The sequence below is a fragment of the Apus apus genome, chromosome 4 (assembly GCF_020740795.1).
Source record: "Apus apus isolate bApuApu2 chromosome 4, bApuApu2.pri.cur, whole genome shotgun sequence".
In the NCBI taxonomy this organism is placed as follows: Eukaryota; Metazoa; Chordata; class Aves; order Apodiformes; family Apodidae; genus Apus; species Apus apus.
The window spans coordinates 8,867,782-8,889,053 of NC_067285.1; the positions used below are offsets into that span (position 1 = coordinate 8,867,782).

At 36.9% G+C, this 21,272-nt stretch overlaps 1 protein-coding gene across 4 annotated transcripts in view; it reads right to left on the reverse strand.

Annotated features, from left to right (window-relative positions):
- NHLRC2 (NHL repeat containing 2) overlaps positions 1-21,189 on the reverse strand; it is a 50,138-nt gene extending 28,949 nt beyond the window's left edge. For all 4 annotated transcript variants that reach the window (XR_007889324.1, XM_051617465.1, XM_051617464.1 and 1 more), the window contains exons 1-9: positions 20,953-21,189; positions 19,479-19,631; positions 14,447-14,902; positions 12,857-12,978; positions 11,010-11,139; positions 2,289-2,388; positions 1,591-1,822; positions 991-1,113; positions 131-340 (exon numbers count right to left, since the gene is read on the reverse strand). Coding sequence is in view for 3 of the 4 variants with exons in the window: in XM_051617465.1 (XP_051473425.1) it covers positions 131-340; positions 991-1,113; positions 1,591-1,822; positions 2,289-2,388; positions 11,010-11,139; positions 12,857-12,978; positions 14,447-14,902; positions 19,479-19,631; positions 20,953-21,115 (1,689 nt within the window). In the remaining variant the exon portion in view is untranslated. The remainder of the gene's footprint in view (positions 1-130; positions 341-990; positions 1,114-1,590; positions 1,823-2,288; positions 2,389-11,009; positions 11,140-12,856; positions 12,979-14,446; positions 14,903-19,478; positions 19,632-20,952) is intronic.
- Positions 21,190-21,272: the final 83 nt, after the last annotated feature.

Genomic DNA, 21,272 nt, shown 5'->3' on the forward strand with positions numbered 1-21,272 from the left:
ATCTGTGAATATAGCTACTGTACCCAAAGGGTTGATTAGCTAGATGATTTTTATACCACTTGCCAAAGTCTGTAATAGTAATTTATATCAAAACCCACTACTATGAGCCTGTTTATTAAGTGTTACTTGCCGTGGAAATAATTTTTGTTTCCAAATCCAGCACTTTAATCTGATGATTATTTGTGTCTGCAACATACATCAAGCGGCCACTTTCTTCAACACACAAACCTCCTGGTTCATTAAAAGTTGACTGTGTAAAGCTGGAACCAGTAACATTGCTTGCTTCTCCTGTGCCTGCCAGGGTAGCACAGTTCTTCATCTTGGGATCTACAACCTTAATCTAAAACAAACAAAGACACACAAAAAATTATCTGAAAAAAACCCCATTGATTTTTAGAAATCCTTCATTATCTTATACCTCACATTTTCAGCAGACAGCACTTTCACTACCTTAGCTACCAAGTGTGAGTCCTAGAAGCTACACTATGATAGCTTATCAAATGGTATGTCTTATTATCTCTCCTCACCATTCCCTGCTGGACTTTACTTCCTCATTCAGTCCTCAATGTTCCCTTTCATAATTTTGAAGACACCCATGCCCCTGATATGAAAGCATGGAGAAAGGCTTCTTTTTGTACTGTTTGTTGCCTTTCTGGAAACATTTTCAAAATAGTATTAGCATAACAAAACTAGCAGTCTAACTTCTATATATTTTTTTCTATATAGTTTTTTCTTAAAGCAACTGCAAAAAAAAAAAAAAATACAATACCTGAAAGAAAATTTCATTTGTCACATAAAATGACAGCAAAAAAATGGTAAAAGAAGAAGCCTTAAAGGAAGGAAGTAAAGGAAAATAAGTCACAACGGAACTCCCATCACTTGTTTCCTCAGTTCAATCAAACTGAGGACAATTTCTGTATGTTCCTAAAATAACCCTTCATAATAGTAAAAAGTGAAAAGCCTGTATATAACAAGCTACTATATGCTTACCTTATGGTTATAGGAATCTGCCACATAGAGCAATTTTCTTTTTTTGTCCCATGCTACTCCTAAGGGATGCTGCAGCTTTGCATTTATGCCTGCTCCATCCACATCACCAAAGGCAAACAAATTCTGAAAAAGTATTTTATTAAATTAATACATTTGATTATTCAACATGTATTTAATGACATGAATTTAAAGTATGGCAATTAAATGGAAATTCACTGACTTAAAAAAAAAAAAAATAAAAAAAAAATCAAAACCACTGCAAAACAAAGATACCAAAAACTGGGAGTGTGGATGCTAACCATGGAAATGGAAACTCTCACATTTAAGTTATCAATATGAATCCAGCTGGCTTTAATGACCACACAATGCTGAATCAAGTTGGCTAATTTAAAGACAAGTGAAGTAATTTGTTATCTGAGGAGCAACGACCTGCACTACAACCTAGAGCATCACAACCAGCACGCATTTGCATTCCAAGCAGTGAAGTTAAGAAATTGACGGCCATGGAAACTGATTTACCCTCTCACCCCAAAAGTGGTTCCTCCAGGTCAGGCTTGAGGAATATTAGTAGGGCAGTGTGGGGAAGTTTGAAGTGATTACCAATGGATCTCTCTCTCCTCCTACAAGGTGCTTCACTACTCCATCCTTCAGGGAGATGGTTCGCACGGTGCTGCTCTCGCTATCCGCTACGAAAAGGCAACTCCAGGGCTCCTCAGGAGCCAGAGAGAGACCCGAAGGCTGCGCAAAGCCCGCCTTGTGTGGGTAAGCGTTGTTGCGGTTCTCTTCATTCCCGCTCCCAGCAAATCGAACGCAGACTCCTTTCTTCAATTCACTAAGGAAAAACAGCACCCAAGTTCAAGAAGGAAATTTGAAATACTTCAGACATGATGCATAAACAGAAGCTACAGGACAAGCACTTGAGCTGTAAAATCAACAGCACAAGGAACGACTCAGCGCCTTTGTGCTAACTTTTATTTCACCTTAGTGTATCGTACATCACTAGATAACTCAACAACGAAAAGTAACGTTCAATTACATGAACATTACCTTAGCAAGTCATAGTTTTACTGCAGAATTAGCATCCTTCATTTCATCTAACAGATGTGAGGAAAGCAGGTTGACTTTAAAGGACACATGCCTTGTAAGTCTGAACAGAAGCAGCAAGCTTCAAGCTAAGTACAGTTGAGGAAAAAAAAAACCTGTGTTTAGTTTAATTTGATTCTCTCTCTCTTTGGGGTTTGAAAGCTGTTTATTAAGACAGAGAGCAATTTCACACGCCTCTGATTACAGTTGCTTACCTTCCCTTTGGTAGTTTTCCACTTTCCAACATCAGTGCCCATATCTGATGGGTGCCTGCCATTGCTATCCATAAAACATCATCCTCCTGGGTCCCTGAAACTTTTAAAGACAGGTGTACAAAAACACATGAAAAAACCCATGCTTCAGGAATCTTTTTATATAACAAAGAAATCAACAAACCAACTTTGCTGTCCCCCTCACTCCAGCTCACCTTTTGCAATAGGGATGCAAAAGTGAAGAGCAAGATAATGGGAGAATGTCTTTCATCTATCAAAAATTCAGTGATTTTTCTCTGTTCTCTTCTGTGTTTTTAATATCCCTACCTGATAAAGGCAATATTTCAAAAGGAATACGTTCTTTGCAACATTTTGCTACGGGGTCCATGTTTGACCTGTTATTTTTTTATTTGTATCAGCACATACAAGACTGTTTTTTGGGGGGTGAGAGATGCATGGGGTTTTGTTTGTGTTTTGTTGGATTTTTTTTAATAGGTTAGTGACAAAATTAGATATTACAAAAAACTACTGATAGCTGTTTACAGGGTTTGACTGAAACAAGCATGTCAGTACCATTGTTACATTATAAAGATTACATAATATTTTCAAGGTAAGGGTAGCTGATGCTTGTTTGTCATGTAAATTTATGGTCTGGAGAGCAACAATTGCTGTTTATTCAAACACTAGATGGGATGTGGGCAATCACTAATTTCCCCCTACAGTAACCATCCACTTTCCAAGTTGTATTCCAAATGCACATGTACATGTGCTATCACAAATGCAAGATGCAGATTAGCAAAACAGTGACCTTCTGATAAAGAAGTGTTCAAGTGTGTGTCAGGCATCTATTTCTTTCAACTCGAAGTATAAAAATACTATTCACCAATCGAAATCTATAAATTACACAGAGCTTTCCTAGATAATATTTCACATATAAAATTATACAAATAGAAAGAGGAAAACATGTAAGTGTTCAATAGCTTTAAGAACCTAACATTGCAGGATAAGAAATAATGCATGAAGACAAGTTTTGGAAGATGATAAAAAAGGGTCTTTCACAACAGCCAACAACCCAAAACCACAAGAAATTTACTTATCTTAGCCTTTTCTGAAAAATCTTAAGGAATAGAAAGTTGACATTTAAAAAAAAGTACTGGCAATGCCAAAAACACCCTAACAAAAATACCTAACAAAAACCCACCATACAGAATCACCTTTCATTAGAGCTCTCTAAGCTAAGAGATTTAAATTGAGAAAATGGCCTACAGATTAATTTCACGACTTCCTATATAGCACATGTTCAACTTTAGGAATTTATGTTTCCATGATGCATATCTTGCACTTTTCAGATGCAACTACTCTAAGTACCCTAGAATGGACGATGCTAAAATCACTGGTCAATCCAGAAATTGAGCTTTTAAGCTGTGTAGTTCATCTGAGGGATCCCAAAAAGTGCTTTGTTAATTATTTAATATTCACTTCATCCAACAATTAATTGAAGGAGTAAGACTAGAGCTGAACACTTCAGAAAAATCTAATCTATTCTTCATTTAGCCAATGCTCCAATTCCACCCACTGAAAATTCCCTTGTGACAGCTCTACACTGAAAAATTGAAAAGGTTTCTTACTTTAATTCTGCCCACTGAAAAGCTTATAGAATATGAGACACAGAAGTATCAACATTAATTTCACATTATACTGAATATGTAAGATCAATATATAGAAGATAATTTCTTCAGCTAGAGAATAAGAAAAAATAAGAGGTACATCACTGTCATAAATTTTAATACAACTTCAGTATTTTCTACTGCATGGCAATTAGTACAAAGAGAATGGATGCAAGCATGGAAACAGCACAAGGATTCTGAATTGTGGAAAATGTCAGAACTTGAATTAAAAGAAAATAAAAAATCATACAAAACCAGCAAAGGAAAAGCAATGCCTACAGTTACACAGCTAAGGTATTAACACATAATGGTCCTGACACAACAGAGTTTAAATGTTTTATGGTGTGAAATAAAAGACAGAAAAATGTCCTCTTCGAGGGCAGAACATTTGAGGACATCACCATTGTTATCCTCGTACTGTTCTGGCCAAAGGGGGCCAGGGAGAACCAGCATGTTAAAATTATGATAATGTCATCATTATCATAACTTCTTATCACCCTTGAATAGAGAGAATTTATTTTTTAATAATTTATTATAAAACAACTTAAAAGAACAAAGCAATTCTTTTACATTTATTCAATTAAGCACCACATTCCAACCTATCTTGAGCTGTTTTAAAATCCAGTGCAGTTTGTCCTTATTAGGGTATATGTGCCTCCTTATCTTCAGTGCTTCATGTATCAAAGCAAAGTATGGCTTGCAAATGTGATATACTCAAGTTATAAAGATTCACTAATAATGAACTAGAGCTCTGAATGCACTGCTGTTGCATATTATAGGATGCCTCAGTGCTTTTCAAGCTCTTGAATCTGCCTCTGCTATTTATGTGCGTTTCAAGAATTCACAGCCCAAATTCACAGTTTGTACACATACACAACTTCAAACAGTTCAGTAATACTGCTGACCATTAACTGTGAGTCAATCTGAACACACAGAAAAGACTATTTTGTACCAGTCAAGAGCCATATCTGTTTGAAGAGATTCCATTCCCAGGACTACCCACACTTTCTAGTTCCCTGCCTGGGGACTGCATGCTTACTTCCAGTCTGGGAATTAATAGCCTGGGAATCAAAGCTACATTTTGTGGCTGGCACCACTGACATTTTCTAAATAGACTGCAGCTCAAAAATATTATTCTTCTCTAGAAATTTTATCTTTAAAAAATAAATTACAAGGAAGAAGCCTATTGGTACACTCATCCTCTCCAAAAACATGAGGCAAAAAGGGCTACACACCACATTTCCCAGTTCACAGATAGACACGCTGCCTGTGTGCTCACATGAATGCAAGTCTTGCCTTCACTCAAGTCAGTAGAGGTTTAGCAATATAAATCCAAATCTCACTGAAAGAACACCTGAAAAATCATTGTTCTTCTTCAGTGGGATGGAGATAGAAAAGCCCCAAAGGAACACTTTAGCACCACAAGTCTGGACTGTACAAGTACACATCACCCTTTTCAGAGGAGGAAATATTGTTGTTTTGTTTTTTTCCTGTGCTGCCTGGCATTCTCTCACACAGTGATGGGTCATGCAAGCAGCCTAATCCTTTATAAAATAAAATGCTTCTGGAATTTTCCTTCTAAGTTAACATACCTGTTCTCTACTCAAATGAAAACCTTGGACAAAGATACCAAGAGGGTATCATACTATGAGAGATAAAAAAGGGAGCTAAAAATGATGACTGCAATGAAATATTTTCCTTCTTTCCCCCAAAGTTTTCTGACTCAGGTGTTCTGACCCTAATGCCAGAAAATACTTCAAAAAAGTCCAAAGTAGAAATGCTAACATTTGTTTACGTGGAAGAACTAATTTAGATTATTTAGTGTTGTGATATAATGGTATATCTATGTAAAGAATATATAGAATATAGAATAATAATACCACTATAACAATAGAAAAAGCTTGGTCTGGTTATGCATTTTATTCATGCCTATTTAAGCACAGCAAACGTGCACACTTGAGGGTACTTCAAGCAGTGCAGTGTCCCCTGGCCCCAACACCCACATTCTATATTCAAAAGCACTTTCAACATCAAATGAGAACAATTAAAAACTGTCTCATTCTGACACCAGCATGCCTGAAATGTCTCTGTAACCCTTGTCAAGGATGTTTATTTTCAACAGCTCTGCACCTAAATTTGGATTAAAACAGTATTTGATAGCTGAACTAGTGTTTAGAAATCTGATTTGTAATTTTAAATATATGCTCATGATAAAGTAGTTAAGTCACAGAGCAAGACTACAGACAGTGGAACAAAGAGAATGAGAAATCATTCCAGGAACAAATATAACAATTTTTCACAGAGGGAAGTTTCAAGTCATGGACTTCAAAATGTTACTAAATTTTATATCTGATGTTAACTCTGCTAATCCAAATGCTTCATTTTACTGCAAAAATAATCCATTTTGTCAAGATGTAGAAAAGTCCAATTTACTAGAAAAGTAGTCTGTTAAACTAGATTGTGTGGGATTGCTGTTGGATCATGAGTCACAACTCCCATTACATCCTTACACTAAGTTTTTAGTCTTTGTATGTTTCTGTCAAGGGTATGTCTATACTAAAATGTAACATAAACCCTACTTTGTTTACTTTTTCATAAGTGAACATGTGAAATACTGGTAAATTTTGTTGCTACTACTATCCGGCAATACCATAAAGTTCGTAATCTCTTAGTTCTGGCTTGTAATACAGAATCAGCGCATTCAGTCAATAGTTTAACTGGGTTCCTGTAGACACAAAATCTGTTGGGCTGATTGCACAAAAAGTTACTGGTTCTGAAAGCTTATCCCTCCTCAGTTCTCTTTCAAATGCTTAAAGGAAAAAAAATAAATGACAGTTTAGGAATGAAAGCTGCCCAGGGATGACTGAACCCATATATAAAAAAACTTCAGTAAACACTCGTTGTCCCTCTCTGTGGTTCAGCCAACAGTATGAAGCTGGCTGACCCACTCAGAGAAAACAGTGCTTCAGAAGTCCTCCCAAAGCAAGACAGGGTGACACTCTGCTTCACTGCAGTCCTTCACTGTAACTTCTTAATGTCATGTAGCTCAAAAGTCTTCTTCTCCTTAAACAGTTCTTAAACAGGAATGAAACATTACAGTGTCTTCCATTTTACTTTAGCCCTATCTTTATTGAAGAAGCTACTTTTTTCTTTGAAATTTAAAACTTTTTAAATAAAAAATAATTACTATTTACAAGTACATGTAGGATCTAATTGAAGAAGACAAGACAGACAATGCTGTTCCATGTCAATAATGTCTCTAACATAATTTTCTGTGGAATTGAACTTGTACAAGGTCAGATGCAGCTTGAAGCTGAATGGGGTATCTTTTGAGTTTGTTATTCTACATGGGAAACTGCCCTCGGCACTCCAAGTAAATATACTTGATACATCATGCAGTCTTCTTACATATGCAACAAATGTTTAGAGCAATTTGAATTTTAAGTTGTCCAGAAAAATGATTCCTAATAAATCCCTGATGATCACAAAAGTAGCTCTTTTATTTTCAGGTATTACCAAGGAAAATTCCTTTCACAGGACAGTAAAGGCTAGAGCTTCAACGTCAGAATAAGACCAGACCAGAGGGAAAAAGAAAAATGGTATGTAGAAAGCATACTTTCCAGATACAGACAGTTGGGACGTAACAATTCATATATGGTTTGACCTCATCCAGAAATGCTAATCACTTATTGCTTAAGTGATTATTGTTTTATTTTTTGTAAAATTAGGAAAGAATCACCATGAGTAATTCAGGAAAAAAGTGCTTCATCTGGAATGCAGTGGTACTAAATAATCCTCTAGTAGAAACACGCATAAAATCTTACATATTTTTGCCTTTTAAGGGCTACAAAAATTGTACCAGTGTGATAAGGTACTGTACTTTCATTTAAATAATCTCTATCTAAAACCTAAATTGATGTAAAAATTTCCAAGTAGTTTACTGAAAGCATGGTCAATACTGTACTTGGAAGTTTCTATAAATAGATTACAATAATGCATTTTAAGACCAGATTTTGGAATGCAAAGCACACTGTTATGTCACCAAGCACAGGTCATTGTCCTGTTCCTTCCAAAAAGAATGCAGCTATCAAGAACATTTCATGCTCAGATCAACTGTACGTTTAAGTATCACTTGCTTTCAACGCCCACTGAATAAAAATAGAAGGGGACAAGAGAAAGCTAAAAAAACACCCAGTATTTCAATAATGTATTTTTAAAATGCTGGCCCTCCTCCTGTACTTCCTGCACAATCTATGTTAATGCAAATTTCAGCACCAACTTCAATGAAGCCAGAATTTATTCCATGGGTTTCATTCAAGAATTTTAAAGGGGGAGGGTAAAACACAAGCTCCTTGGCCACAACGAAAGAAATAAAACAGATTACAAGGAAGAATACTGTCTGTCTGAGTCCTAGCATGTGTTTTGTCTCCATTAACTCCCCTAACTCTCCCTTCAAGAGAGACATTTGTGCCAACTTTCTTTTAAAAGCTATTTCACAGTCACTTAACCTCTGCCTCAGACTTCAACATCTGTATAAAATGGGGAAACAAAAGCTTATTATAGAGAAAAAAATTTGCTCGTAAGAGGTAACCTTTCTCTCTGAGAAAGGCCAGTCAGTGTAAGCTGTTCAAGACTAGGGTTGGAACTAGAGGATATTTAAGGTCCCTTCCAACTCAAACCATTCTATGATTACAGCTCAAACATTTAAACTTCTTTTTTCTCCCTTTCATGTTCTGGATAGCATGGCTTTGCACACGAAAACTCATAGAAGCCTCACTTTTTCAAAAATGATAAAATCCATAAATCTATCTTCTGCGAAGAAAAAATGCCTAATGTACACAGTTTAAGCTACACAGATCTAAGGAAAATGGAACAGTATGATGCTATTTCCCATATGCCTTGTCAGTTAAGCCAGAAGTCAAACATAGCAATTTTGTAATGACATGCATGTTGCCTCCTGCAGCTGGCACAGAGATACATACAAGCATTTGTAAAAAATTGGGCACCACCATGTGCATGAGAACAGCAGTAATTTTTTAAACTCTCCTCAATTATTTCATCAATCCAAATGCACAAATAGACATTGACATACCAGTTTTAATACACTGACCAAAGGGTATCTACTTGTAGGCCAGCACACTGCAAATCACCAGCAAACAGCTGGGTCTCTGAAGATTTCCTACTAACAGTGCTTGGTGTGCATTTACTGAGCCAACAAAAGTATCCCGTGGCGTCCTATGGCCTCCTGGATAGTAACACAGTATCTGACCAGGTTCAAGCAATCTGCAGTAACAGTACAACTTCCACAAACTCTGCTTCAGTGTTGACAAACAATTTTGATGTCTGGTAACAATCTTAAAGAAGTCATGGCAGCTCATGACAATTATCTGTGCTGCAAGACAAATGCACTGCAGACTGCAAGACACAGTCCTGGTTCCTCATGCTCTGGGACAGACTTCTCTTAGCATTCCACTTTACATAATGATCTGTTTTGAAAACTCTCACTGGTTAGTTTTCTAAAGAGTTTTACATAGTTAATACAGTAACTTAAATTTGTCCTAGCTAACTTTATTAAAAAAAAAAAAAAGAAAAAAAATTAAAACAAAACAAACCTGAAAGCAATCTCTCCCACACCATTTTATCTATTTGGTCTATTGCTGTCTCAAAGAAAGGGCTGAAATGGATTTAATCTCTTCTTAACTGACAATTTATATCATATTTTGCAGAGATCTAAAGAGACCACTGACTAGTAGGTTCTAACTGAATATGAAAAAGCCAATACTGTTGTGAACAGTGCTTTCAGAAGATCTAATTTTTATGTAAACACTTCAGCAGTGATGACTAATCACTCTACAGGTGACTAATTCAGTGATTACTGTGTTCTTATTGATAACAACCATATTAAATAACATTCAACAAGCAAAAATAAGAGAAAAATTGGTGCCAGTTGCTTATTTAAGCAGTCAAGGCTGCCGGTGGTACACTGTATACTGACAATGTATTTGTATTAGAAGACTTCTATACAACTAGCATTTATGAACTAGTTTTGTGTTCCCTTAAACTTCATTTGAGTGTCTTCTCCTCCCTTGTGACTGATCCAAGGTTATAACAAATGCTTCCAGGTCAGTAAAATGTTCTAATTTACTAATATTGCAAAGAACCTTCAACTTGAAGATACCGGACTTAAATCATGCTACTTCCCCATGCCATTCACCTGCAGATCCAAGAAATTCCAATACTGACAGTCAATTTTTATTCCTGAAATACTGACCTATGGGTTTTATGCTATGTTAAAGCACTGTTCTGTCACTGAGAAGGAACTGGTATCTGCAGCTTCTAAATTACATTGAAAAGGAAACAGGAGAAAAAAGTATCAACTCACAGTTAATAACAGCTGAAAACACAGCAGTTATGCAATGTCAAACTCAGGTGTGTGTTAAGTGAATATGGAAAGAAAGCTACTTAAGTCTGCAGAAGCTGATTCTTGAATCCTATTACGCAAACATTTAATTTTTACTACCTGATGCTTGCAAGGTTTTTTTTGAGGTATTCCTCTCCTATCTGACTGACTCTGTCATGATCTTAAATCTAATTATTTTATGTTACCTAAACAGGAATAAACAGAGGTCCCTAACTAAATTTGTTTTTATTTCCTGAATTCAAATATTTACAAGTGGTCAGACATGTCTGTACAGCCAAGGAGAGGAACTTCTAGACAATGCCCACTTCCTGTAAAATGTAGCTGCTTCTTAAAAGATCCTAGCATAAACTACTGACCCAACAAATGCAATCAATTTCATTCTATATTTGGACCCTGTTACTACGTAACTGGCTACAAAATAACTTTTCTTCCTATCAAGCAACAGCTCACATTTTTTCCGGATCCAAAGCAGAACTGCAGTTATCACTTGCAAGTGAAACCGCTGGTTTTTTAGACTCAGTTGTAAAGTAAATATTTACTTTTTTGTATCTCCGATTATTACCAAAATAGGAAACATTTAGCAAACAGTAATGCATGTGTAAATATGAGAAGTTAAAAGCTCAACTGATACAATACTTGAATTTCCAAAGACCACATCCCACGGAGAGCTGATAGGCTGTTCTTCTCCTTTTGCTCCACCTTCCTTATCAACACCTTGTATCCCAATGCCTGCTACAGTGGTCACCACCTCTAACTCCAGGTCAATCTATAACAAACAAAATTATACACACTGAACATACAACATTAACCTGATCAAAGCTTTAGATAATTTGACAAATAAAAAACAAATCCTAACAAACTTCAGGTATTAGTTTATATAAGGAAATTTTTTTACCACAATGCTTGCTTCTGCAGCAGGGCAAAGGGAGAAGCAGTGGGCAGCAGGAAAACTGTATGTCTCAAATTCTCTTCCATACACAACAAAACGTTCTGACAAAGTTTGCTCAGAAGTTGTAGAGGAAAGCATCAAAATTTTATAGAGAAATACTCAGATGGACAATTGACATGGATGTTTTATTTTAAACTTCTATAGGAATATGACATAAAAACTCAGATACTGTAACAGTATAACCCATCTCGATACAAAATAATCTGTACAAAGTAAATTATTTTTGCAGATTATTTCATGCTCTAGGGCAAAAAAAATGTTATTTCACTTCTGTAACCTAAATCCCTTTACTTTTCCTTCCCCTTTCGCTTATTTTCTATACAACTTCCAATACCTCTTGTGAACTTACTGTAATGATCATGTGAAAAAAGAGTCTTTCACAATAGCATCTGACTTGTGCAGCAGTAAATGCATTCTTTATGCAAGAGCCTGCACGAACATTTGAAAGCACGTCCTGTAGCTGCTGCATTACTTTAATTCTTGGATACCTTCATGGCACATTGAGGTGAAAGGGAACAACTAACATAATGAAAAATGCTAAAGCAGTATGACCCAGATCTTCAGATGTTTCCGTGCTGTCTTTGCTAATTGCAACACTCAGTTTCCTGTGGTCACCACCAGGCTACAGTGATGAATATTATTAAAATGATGAGAAACGTGGAACAATCTACTTATTTTTAGTAACACTGTTTTCTTTACCAACAGGGACCCTTGGTCCTTTCCAAAATAAAACCTGGTAGCCAACCACAATGAACACAGTGCAGTGAGCTTGTGGACCAGTGCTTTAAAATGAAACACAGAATGAACCTACTTAACAGTAAAAAGGCACTCCAAATTCAGTAAGGATGTACTTTCTCCAAACATGAATCAGACATCTTGGTGACAATCTGAGTACAAGATCATCTGAGATGCATACAATACTTTTAATATTAAGGTAATACTACAGCGCTTCAACAAACTTAACTTCAGATTATTCTATATTTGCCCTAACCAAATGTAAAGTCCAATATAAAGAGTAGCATTCCTATATGCTAAAACTTTGCAAGTGTTTCATAAAAAAAAACAACAAACATGCAGACAATTCCAAAAATGACGCAGTTATCTGTACTTTAGAGACCCAAGAAGGTAACAGAAGTTTAGATATTTACTGCACCACAGTAGTACAATTGTTTTAGATAAGAATCTGATACGACTGGAAGTGAAACAAAAACCATTTTTGCTTCCAGTACTAAGAATAGATGTTTCTCATAACAGGAAAGTAAGAGTCACTAGAAAAAAAAACACAACAAACAACACAAAAAACACATCAGTTATGCTAGAACGAGTAGTGCATATCACTTTCATTTGAAAGGAAGCACAAAAGTATATGTATTCTTTCAAAAAACAAACTGCCCAAAGCACTTATTTATAAGATACTGGGCCAAATTTCCATCCTGATGTTTGGAGAGCAGTTAATTTGGTGTAAATTTTCATCTGTGTAAGTAGAATAAGGTATAAGAGATTAAATTTTGAGTTTCCTTACAGAAAATTTTACCTTTCTAATTAGGTGATTTTCTGTATCAGCTACATAAATAATATTATTTTTTATAGCAATCCCTTGTGGCGAGTTGAAAGTTGCCTCTGAAAATCCTCCATCTCTCCTTCCACTGTTTGGACCTATAAATGAAAGAAAGCAAAATAGAAAATAATTTTAGAAAAAAACCCTTGGATATATAGTACATACATTTAACCCTGTAAGAGAATTACATATTCTAAGAGTTGCTTTCAGAGCACCTTGTACAGTTGACATTTTGTGTAATCTCATGTTAATGCTATGTAATTAAAACATCCTGATTATATAAAGTTTTGAACTCATTCTCCACAAGTTCTCTAAGTTCATCTTCCAAAGCAAAGTCTTAATACAGGTATAAACTGGTCCTGCTTCCTTGCACTGAAGGACAACAACAACAACAGAAGACAGAAATAAAAAACTAGTCTGTTTTATATCCAACTACATCAAAGCAAGCCAGCAGGAAAGACTTTGAATTCCAAAACTCAATTCCACTTCAGTGGTTTAGATTTTGGTGTAATGACAAATGAAACTATTATTTGTTTAGCAGCATTTTCTCATTAATGACACTGATTAGGAAAAAGAGGACATGAAACTAACTAAACAAAAGAACAGTGAGAACGATGAAGTTGACAGTCTTCTTTACAAAGAAATCAAGAAATAGAAAGGAACATGACCTGAACATAACAGTATAAAGGTAAGCATTGTATTTCAGAGAGAGTAACATTTAAAGTGCATTAGCAGTATGTGTCAGCAGAAGACATTTGGATGAGTTATGTGTGCATCATGATTTATGATGCAAATAGAGTAATTTCAACCTTTGTGCATGCCCACATTTATTACTGCATTATTAACTTCTTTACGTTATTTCCTGCCCACTGAATTGCTTAACTGAGTCACTGACATACACCAACTTTTACAACTTAATGCCAGAAGACAACTTAGACCTTAACAGACACAAAGCACTGAGGTGCTGGTGTGTCGTGTTCCAGTAGCTCCCCTCGGGAAGTGTGAGAGTGCACATCCACAGGGAAGGGAACAGCACAGTGTGCCACAGGAAGGAAGAGTAACCAGTCCAAGGTTAGGATACTGCCCTCTGAACTGCTGTTTAATGACTACCCCAGATACCATGTTGGCAGAGACTTCATCTCACATATCAAGCAGAACCAAATTCTCTTACTTTTGCCAGAAGAAATCCTGTTTGCACTTTCTGTAAGAGAAGGGGTTTAAGACTAATGCCTTTATCAGACTAAGCTGGATATTACTCTCTCTATCCAAAGCACTGTTACTTCAAATAGCAGGAGATTTTCTTCAAAAAGCAGCACCACTGGTATTTTTATAAGGTTTGCAGGATCCTGCCATGGTCATTAGTCAATACCAGACTAAGCAATACAGGACAAATCAATGTACAGGTTCTGATTTTGAGTCACAAATGAACTGTTCTTTTCGATGATTCGGGGATTCAACCGCTTCCTAAACTGCTAGGTCCTGTAAGAAGAGAATCAGCCTAGTAGGCCCGGCAAACATACTCTACTTCTAAACTAAAATGACTATAATAAACTTATAAACCCTTACCTCCAATAGTGTGTAGGATTCGTCCGTTTTTTTGAGTCACCAAAATCCTATGATGTCCTGTGTCTGCTATGACCAGCCTTCCTCCTGAATTATCTACAGTCACTTTGCCAGGAAACAGCAGGGGAGAAGGTGGGAGGGAGTCTCTGTATAGCTTTAGTCCAATTTTGTTATCTTTGATTTGTCCTCTCTCCTTGTAAAATTTCAGTGTTATAGAAGTAAATAAAAACAACTTCTCTCTGTGTCCCTCTCCAACAAGTGAAAAGAGCATGTTTCCACGAGGCCCAAGAATGACCAGAGTAGGCCAGCAGGACACTTCTAGTTCATGCCACAATGTTGCATCTGCATCATTGACTACAGGGTGGATAATATTGTACCTCAGAATGGCACTTTTAATGTTATCCAGAACTTTTTCATTTGGGAATTTCGCTGAATGGACACCAACAATAGTAAGACCATCTGAAAGAAAAAACAAAGTTGTGCATTGAAACATATTTCTATTTGAATTAAATGAAAGTAAAAAATGAAGCAGTTCTTTCACAATGTGATTGCTTTCCAACACGAAAGAGGACTTGAACAAAACCCATTTACACCTCAGTAGGAATACAGACAGCTACGGATACAAAATACTGAAACTCAGAAATCACATTTCAGTAAAATTACTGAACTTTAGGACCATTACTTACTTCCCCAGCCGGTTGACATTTAATATGTCTTATGTTCAAATTATTCATAGGTAAGCTGTAGCAGTTCAACTGATACTTTGGGTTTTTTCAGATGTTTATTACATCTCTTTGTCTTTTGATTCCTATACACAAGTATGGCATTTTAAAAAGTTAATTCTTGTCCACTGTTAACTAGGAATCAAAAAGGAATACTGAACTCTGGAAATTCAGAGCTACCTTCACATATCTAGCTAAACAGTAAAAAAAAAAAAAAAGGGGTTCTGAAATTAATACATTATTCCATATTTCAAATAAAACGGCAACATTGACAGCTATGAAAAAACTGAAAAATACCCCTTGTCAAAAAGCAGGCTTAAGCCCTTTTCCTTAAACAAAGAAAAAAGCAAAAATAAGATTAAATTACTGATTTTTGCCCCTCCCCTTACAATGTTTAGCTTAATTTCTATATTTGTTTGACAAAGACAATGAAGTGTTTAGGTTTTCCCGTAGCAGGGATAACTGCACTTGAAAGCCTAGTATGAAGGTGTTGCATAAAGTAATATAATTCTGCTTATATACACTGCATGCAGAGCAGTAACCCTAAAATCAAGCAATACCACACAATTATGAGCTTCCTCAGATTGCTTGTTTTTTCCTCCGGTTTTCTGAAAGTCAAACGCAGAAATAAAATTTACAGCTCAGACTTGGTACAGATGGGCATGGAGGAAGACCAGTCATTATCCAACCCATCTAATCAATTTCTGATGATTCTTATACTATGAAATACACTGAGTATAGATCCTTGAAGGACACAGTTTGGAATGGAATGTAGTATTTACTTTTATGTTTTTCTCCTACCTTTGCAGTAGAGATGCAATCTGGTTAGCTGGACATCTTTGTTCTACCCTCACCTCTGGTTTTGTGGTAGAAATGTAAGAAAGGCAATTATTTCACATCTTAAATAGTTGTATTATTTGAGCTCAGACAAGTTGGTCTTCTTCTAAAACTAACTGAATTCAAGTTGGCTTTTTATTCCACTACAGAAAAATGGAAAACTATTTTTCTCTTTCAGCCCTTCTCCTCAGCCATAAAACAGAGTTAACGGAGAAGAACATCATCCTCAACGTGGAAAGGGTGAAGTGCTGCACAATAAAAGATGTAGTTGAATATAACAATTTCACAGACACAGAATTCATAAATTAGTAAAACTGATAGGGTCAGTTATGCACCCATAGGTGCCACATGTGGCAGTATCAGACAGCTGAAGTTGTAATGTCATTGACTGCTGAATTACAAACTGCAGGTCAGGTATTTTAACTGTAATAGGATCAGCAGCAGCACAAGACAATTCTACAGTGAACAGCTGAATAGCACAAATAAGTTATATCCTCTCATGAGGAAAACTCTTGTGGAAACCGATGGATGCTAGGCTAAAATACAAGAATATAAAAACAATTTAAAACACTTCATCTGAAGGTTTATAACCGAGCATAACACTGGATTCATGCCAAGCTATTTCTGAATATTAAAAAGTACTCCCTCTTACAGAAGTCATTTCTGGACTGCTGATAACATGAACTGAATATGCACTGGGGTTTAAAATAGCGTTCTGAACGCCACTTGAAAAACAGAAATAGCACTACTGAAGATAGCAGCAAGAACATATCAGATAAAGATTCTAGGTGACATTTAATCCTATGGAAAGCAGTCTTCATTTTGAAACAGATCTCCCCAAGTTCCAGACAAAGGAACTATGCACCTGTGTACAATGAGATATAGATAGACAGATAGATAGAAAGATAATGGTTTGGGATCACCCTAAAACTACAACTTCTTTTGTTCAGACTTCTAATGTCTAATGATTACACTGCTGAAGTTTCAACATACTCCATGTAAGAGGGCATTTGAACCACAGTAAAATAGTGTAGAGTATCAAAAATGTATTTACACAATATACAATTAAAAATATTTCTGTAAGTTAAATCAATATTGAGGTTTGTTCTTCGTTAGGCAGAAAAATACAGGCAAACAACAGATTAAAGATCCAGGTGCATTATGAGATCGATGCTTTGTCAAAGTAAGATATTTGGTTTAATTCTGACTAATAATGTCTGCAAGGCCAGCACCTTCTGCCACTTCTACAGCATGGTAAATATATTTATGAAATGTGTAAATAAATGTGTGAAGCTGCACTCTCATTACATACTTAATCTGTGTTGCTGCTGTCTAAAGAAATCATCTTGCCCATCTTTTGCAACATACCTGGCTTGTTTTTTGGGTTTTTTTGCAATCGTGAGATGATAGATTTCAGAACTAACCTAAAACTGAACCTGTCTCCCAGCCCCTGAAGGGAGAAACAACTTCCAGTAAGGAAAAGAGCAGGTGAAAATAGAATGAAATTCCAGAATAAGGCCAAACACCAAGACATCGGCATTAATGTATCTAGACATTCTTAAAGCATTTTTGGATATGTACAACATCCTTTCTACTTTAGTGTTCCAACTTTTGTCTTTCTCAAATTTCTTAAGTCAACTCTCCCCTCTCGTTTCTCCTAAGATTGGTAAATCAGGTTTGCCATTGATGAAGCCATTGCTGTAAAGCCATCTACTGAAGTTTTTTTCCATGGCTTAAAAAACCACAACCGTTATTGCTTCGATACATTTATACAATCTACTGTAATGATAAAATGTGCACAGCAAAGAAAGATTAAATAATTCTGAAAAGGCCAACAATGAAAAAAGAACAGGAAAAAACAAAAGGAAGATCTATACTGAAAAAGAAAAAAAAGAAAGCAGCGTATTTCTTTTTCTTTGAATCATCAAGCATCTTAATCTCTTCCTGAATCCAGCTGCTATCCTGTTTCCTAATGGATTAAATTGAAGATTAATGTTCCACACACCTGCTCTTCTTTCCTTTTACCTCCACTTGTTTTTCCACTTTAATCCCAAGTACCCTGCCTTCTCACTCCAGTTACTTTAGGAACAGGACAGCTCAAATCCAAAAATAACTTATTAGGATAGTTCAAATGCAAAAAGAACTTATCGCCCATCAGCAAAGTACTTTCCTCAAGTAGTAATTCCTACGACAGGAAGTTTAGAACAAGTCAAACAAAACAAATGTGTCTCCAAGTGGACCTCCAGTTCTGTCCAGAGTGCATCCTCTACTACACCAGTATAAAAGTGCTCAAGTAAATCAGAAGAGAAAGCTTGTGGGAAGAGGTTGTTAAAATGAATATTTTGTTATGAACTCATTTAACAGCTTGGTCTTAAATACACCTTAAGGATATGACAGCTGTATGAATACAATTACACTATACTACAAAATATTTATCACTTAAAGATACTATTCATTATATGGTCAACGTAATCTTCTAAAAGCTTAATCTAGACCTTCTTCCCAGCATGCCTAATATTCAAAACAGTCAATTTATGCTATGACTTTTTTTCCCTTATTAGACAAAATTCCTTGTATCTAAAACATTATACCAGATCTCAAATTTCTCCAAAGCAAACAGCTAACGTTTCTAAGGTAGAAAAATTAGTTTGAGTCTTCTGTAAAGTACTACATAAACCTACAATATATTAAGTGAACTTGAAATTTCAAAGACATTGTAATTTCTTTTTCTAGTGAAAGAAGGTAACACATGAAAACAAATGCTGTCAAAATTAAATCAAAAATACTGATGGAGAATCAGAGACTTAAACATTATGATACTTACTACATATATATATATATATAAACATATATTATACTTAATACAAAATTTTTAGGGCTGAAATTAACACCGGTCTTCAGCACAGTGTTCAGTCTATTAAAATATCCAAGATAAGTGAGTAGCTAATACATTCTGTGTAAGACCACAGCTTATCTCTGACAAGTCATCATGCTGACAAGAGACTGCATTCTAAATAGTAATTACCCTCCATTTTTATTCACTCAGAGTGAGACTCATGTCAGGTGGGAATTTAAAGTGCTTAATACCCTCTACAGAATACAGGACTACTAATGGCACATAATGTGATGCCAATACCAAAAAAATTCCAAGCTTACATATTTTGTTATTCCTGTTAGAATAGAAAAAAAAAGTAATCTTAGCTATATTCATTCTACCAACCTTTGTTTATCAGATTTGGGCTTTATGCACAGGTCCTGTTTCTACAGACACAACAGATACCTTATTTAACCCCGTTTAAGAATGCGATGGGAGTATACACAGTCACCTTTTTCAGGCTACTCAAAAGATTAGAAGACATTTTTAGGCACCCTTGAAATGTTGCCAGCTGTTTAGTAACCAGCAACAAAGTGACTCAGCTACTCTGCCTGCAACCCTGCCAGGAAATTCTATTCTAAGCAAGCCAAAGCACTTTTACCTTTATCAGAGTACTGGTGCTCCAACGCGTGGAGATCAGGCAGCAGGTGCAAGCAATTGATGCAGCAGTAAGTAAAGAAATCCAACACCACAACTTTTCCATTAAGGTCTTTGTGAAGAGAAATAGGACCTTCAGTGTTCAACCACTGTAGATCTGGAATACAAAGAATGGAGATCCTCAGTTAGGGGAACGGTAGGGAAATGCAGACACTTAGACCTAATTTGCACAAGACCACACAAGGCTCCTGGTACATTTCACTTAAAAACAATAGTTCAACATCCCTTTCTACACAGGTAAAAAAAGGAAGCCAAAAGTCTTGTATTTATCCAGCTCATCCTAATGTTCCACAATTCGTCATAACTGGTAAATGAAAAGAAATATTCACAAGATTTTATTTATGCAATTTATGTATTAAACAGGGACACCCTTTAACAGAAAGAACATGCATCCTCAGGACAATTTTTACACATTTTAAAACACAATCTACATTATTCAACTCCTAACAGTGTCATATGGGTACCTAGTTGAGCTCTTTTTTAGAGGGGAACATAAGCTTTAAGAGGACACATAAAATGAAACAAATTACAGAAGTGAAAATTCAATTCAGGTGTCCAAATCTAGTCAGAAAGAGTATTCACTTTGCTCCACTGGTTAAAAGTCTGAACTCATTTATGTGATACACGTGATTTTAACCCTGAAGTTTACCTCCTGAGGTCTCTGTCTTGCAGGCAGGTGTGAGCTCCCACAGCTGTAGGGAGCCTCACTAAGGTTAAAAGGACCCTGAGAAGGACTTCAGCTTTGATTTCACACTTAGCTCAGAAAGAGATAATAGAAATACATGAAATGTGTGAAAGGGAAATGGGCACATCACTGAAGAAGGATGTTGAGAAGAGTTTGTATTGTCACAGACATGAAAACTGACAAGCACAGGTCAGTTCTGGGGAGAAAAAGCTAGGAATCGTCCTAAGCAGCTGCAGGGAAACCAAGGGAGCTGGAGAAAGCTGCGGGTAAAGTTCTCACTATGACCAGAGAAGAGAGATCAATATACTGTACAGAAGGGAAAGGATTTACTTAAAAAAAAAAAAAAGCATATGAATGAACTAGTAGAGGTTTATAAGAGAGGCTTTAAATAACAGCTTTCTGCAACCAAAAACAGGCGGATCATTTCTAGAGGGGTCCGCTCTTCTTGTCGGTTGCTCCGGGTGCTTTCAGTGACATTTCCTGGAGCCAGAAAAGCCTTTCAAGAAACCAGCTACCGGGGCCGTAATTACGCGGCGGTCGCAGACAGCGGGACCTGAAGAAAAACGCCACACGGGGAGCGTCGAGTCTCAGGCACCTTCACCGGGGCGGACCGGGCAGGGACCGGGCAGGGACCCGGCAGCCGCCCCCCGGCGGGCCCAGGCCGCCGAACCGCGCTCCGCCGCAGAGGTCTGGACCGCCCGGGCCCTGCCCTGCCCTGCCCTGCCCTGCCCACCTCCGCCGAGCTCGGGCACCGTGAAGTCCTGCTCCCGGCTGTCCATCTTCATCAAGTACTGGTAGACCAAATCCTCCTTCTCCCGAGGAGTGTCGGCGTCCAGCAGCGCGTACTCCAGCTGCGTCTGGGCGGGCAGCAGCCCCGCCAGGCCCCCCGCCGCCATCACGCCGCCCGCGCCGCTGCCGATGGGGCCGCCGTTTCCCCGCCGCACATTCGGCACCGCCTGTCACTAAAAGAAAAAAACAACCAAACAACATCACAAAAAAAACAACAAAACAACACCCCAGCAAACCCTAAGCACAACTACGCAGTGCTGCGTC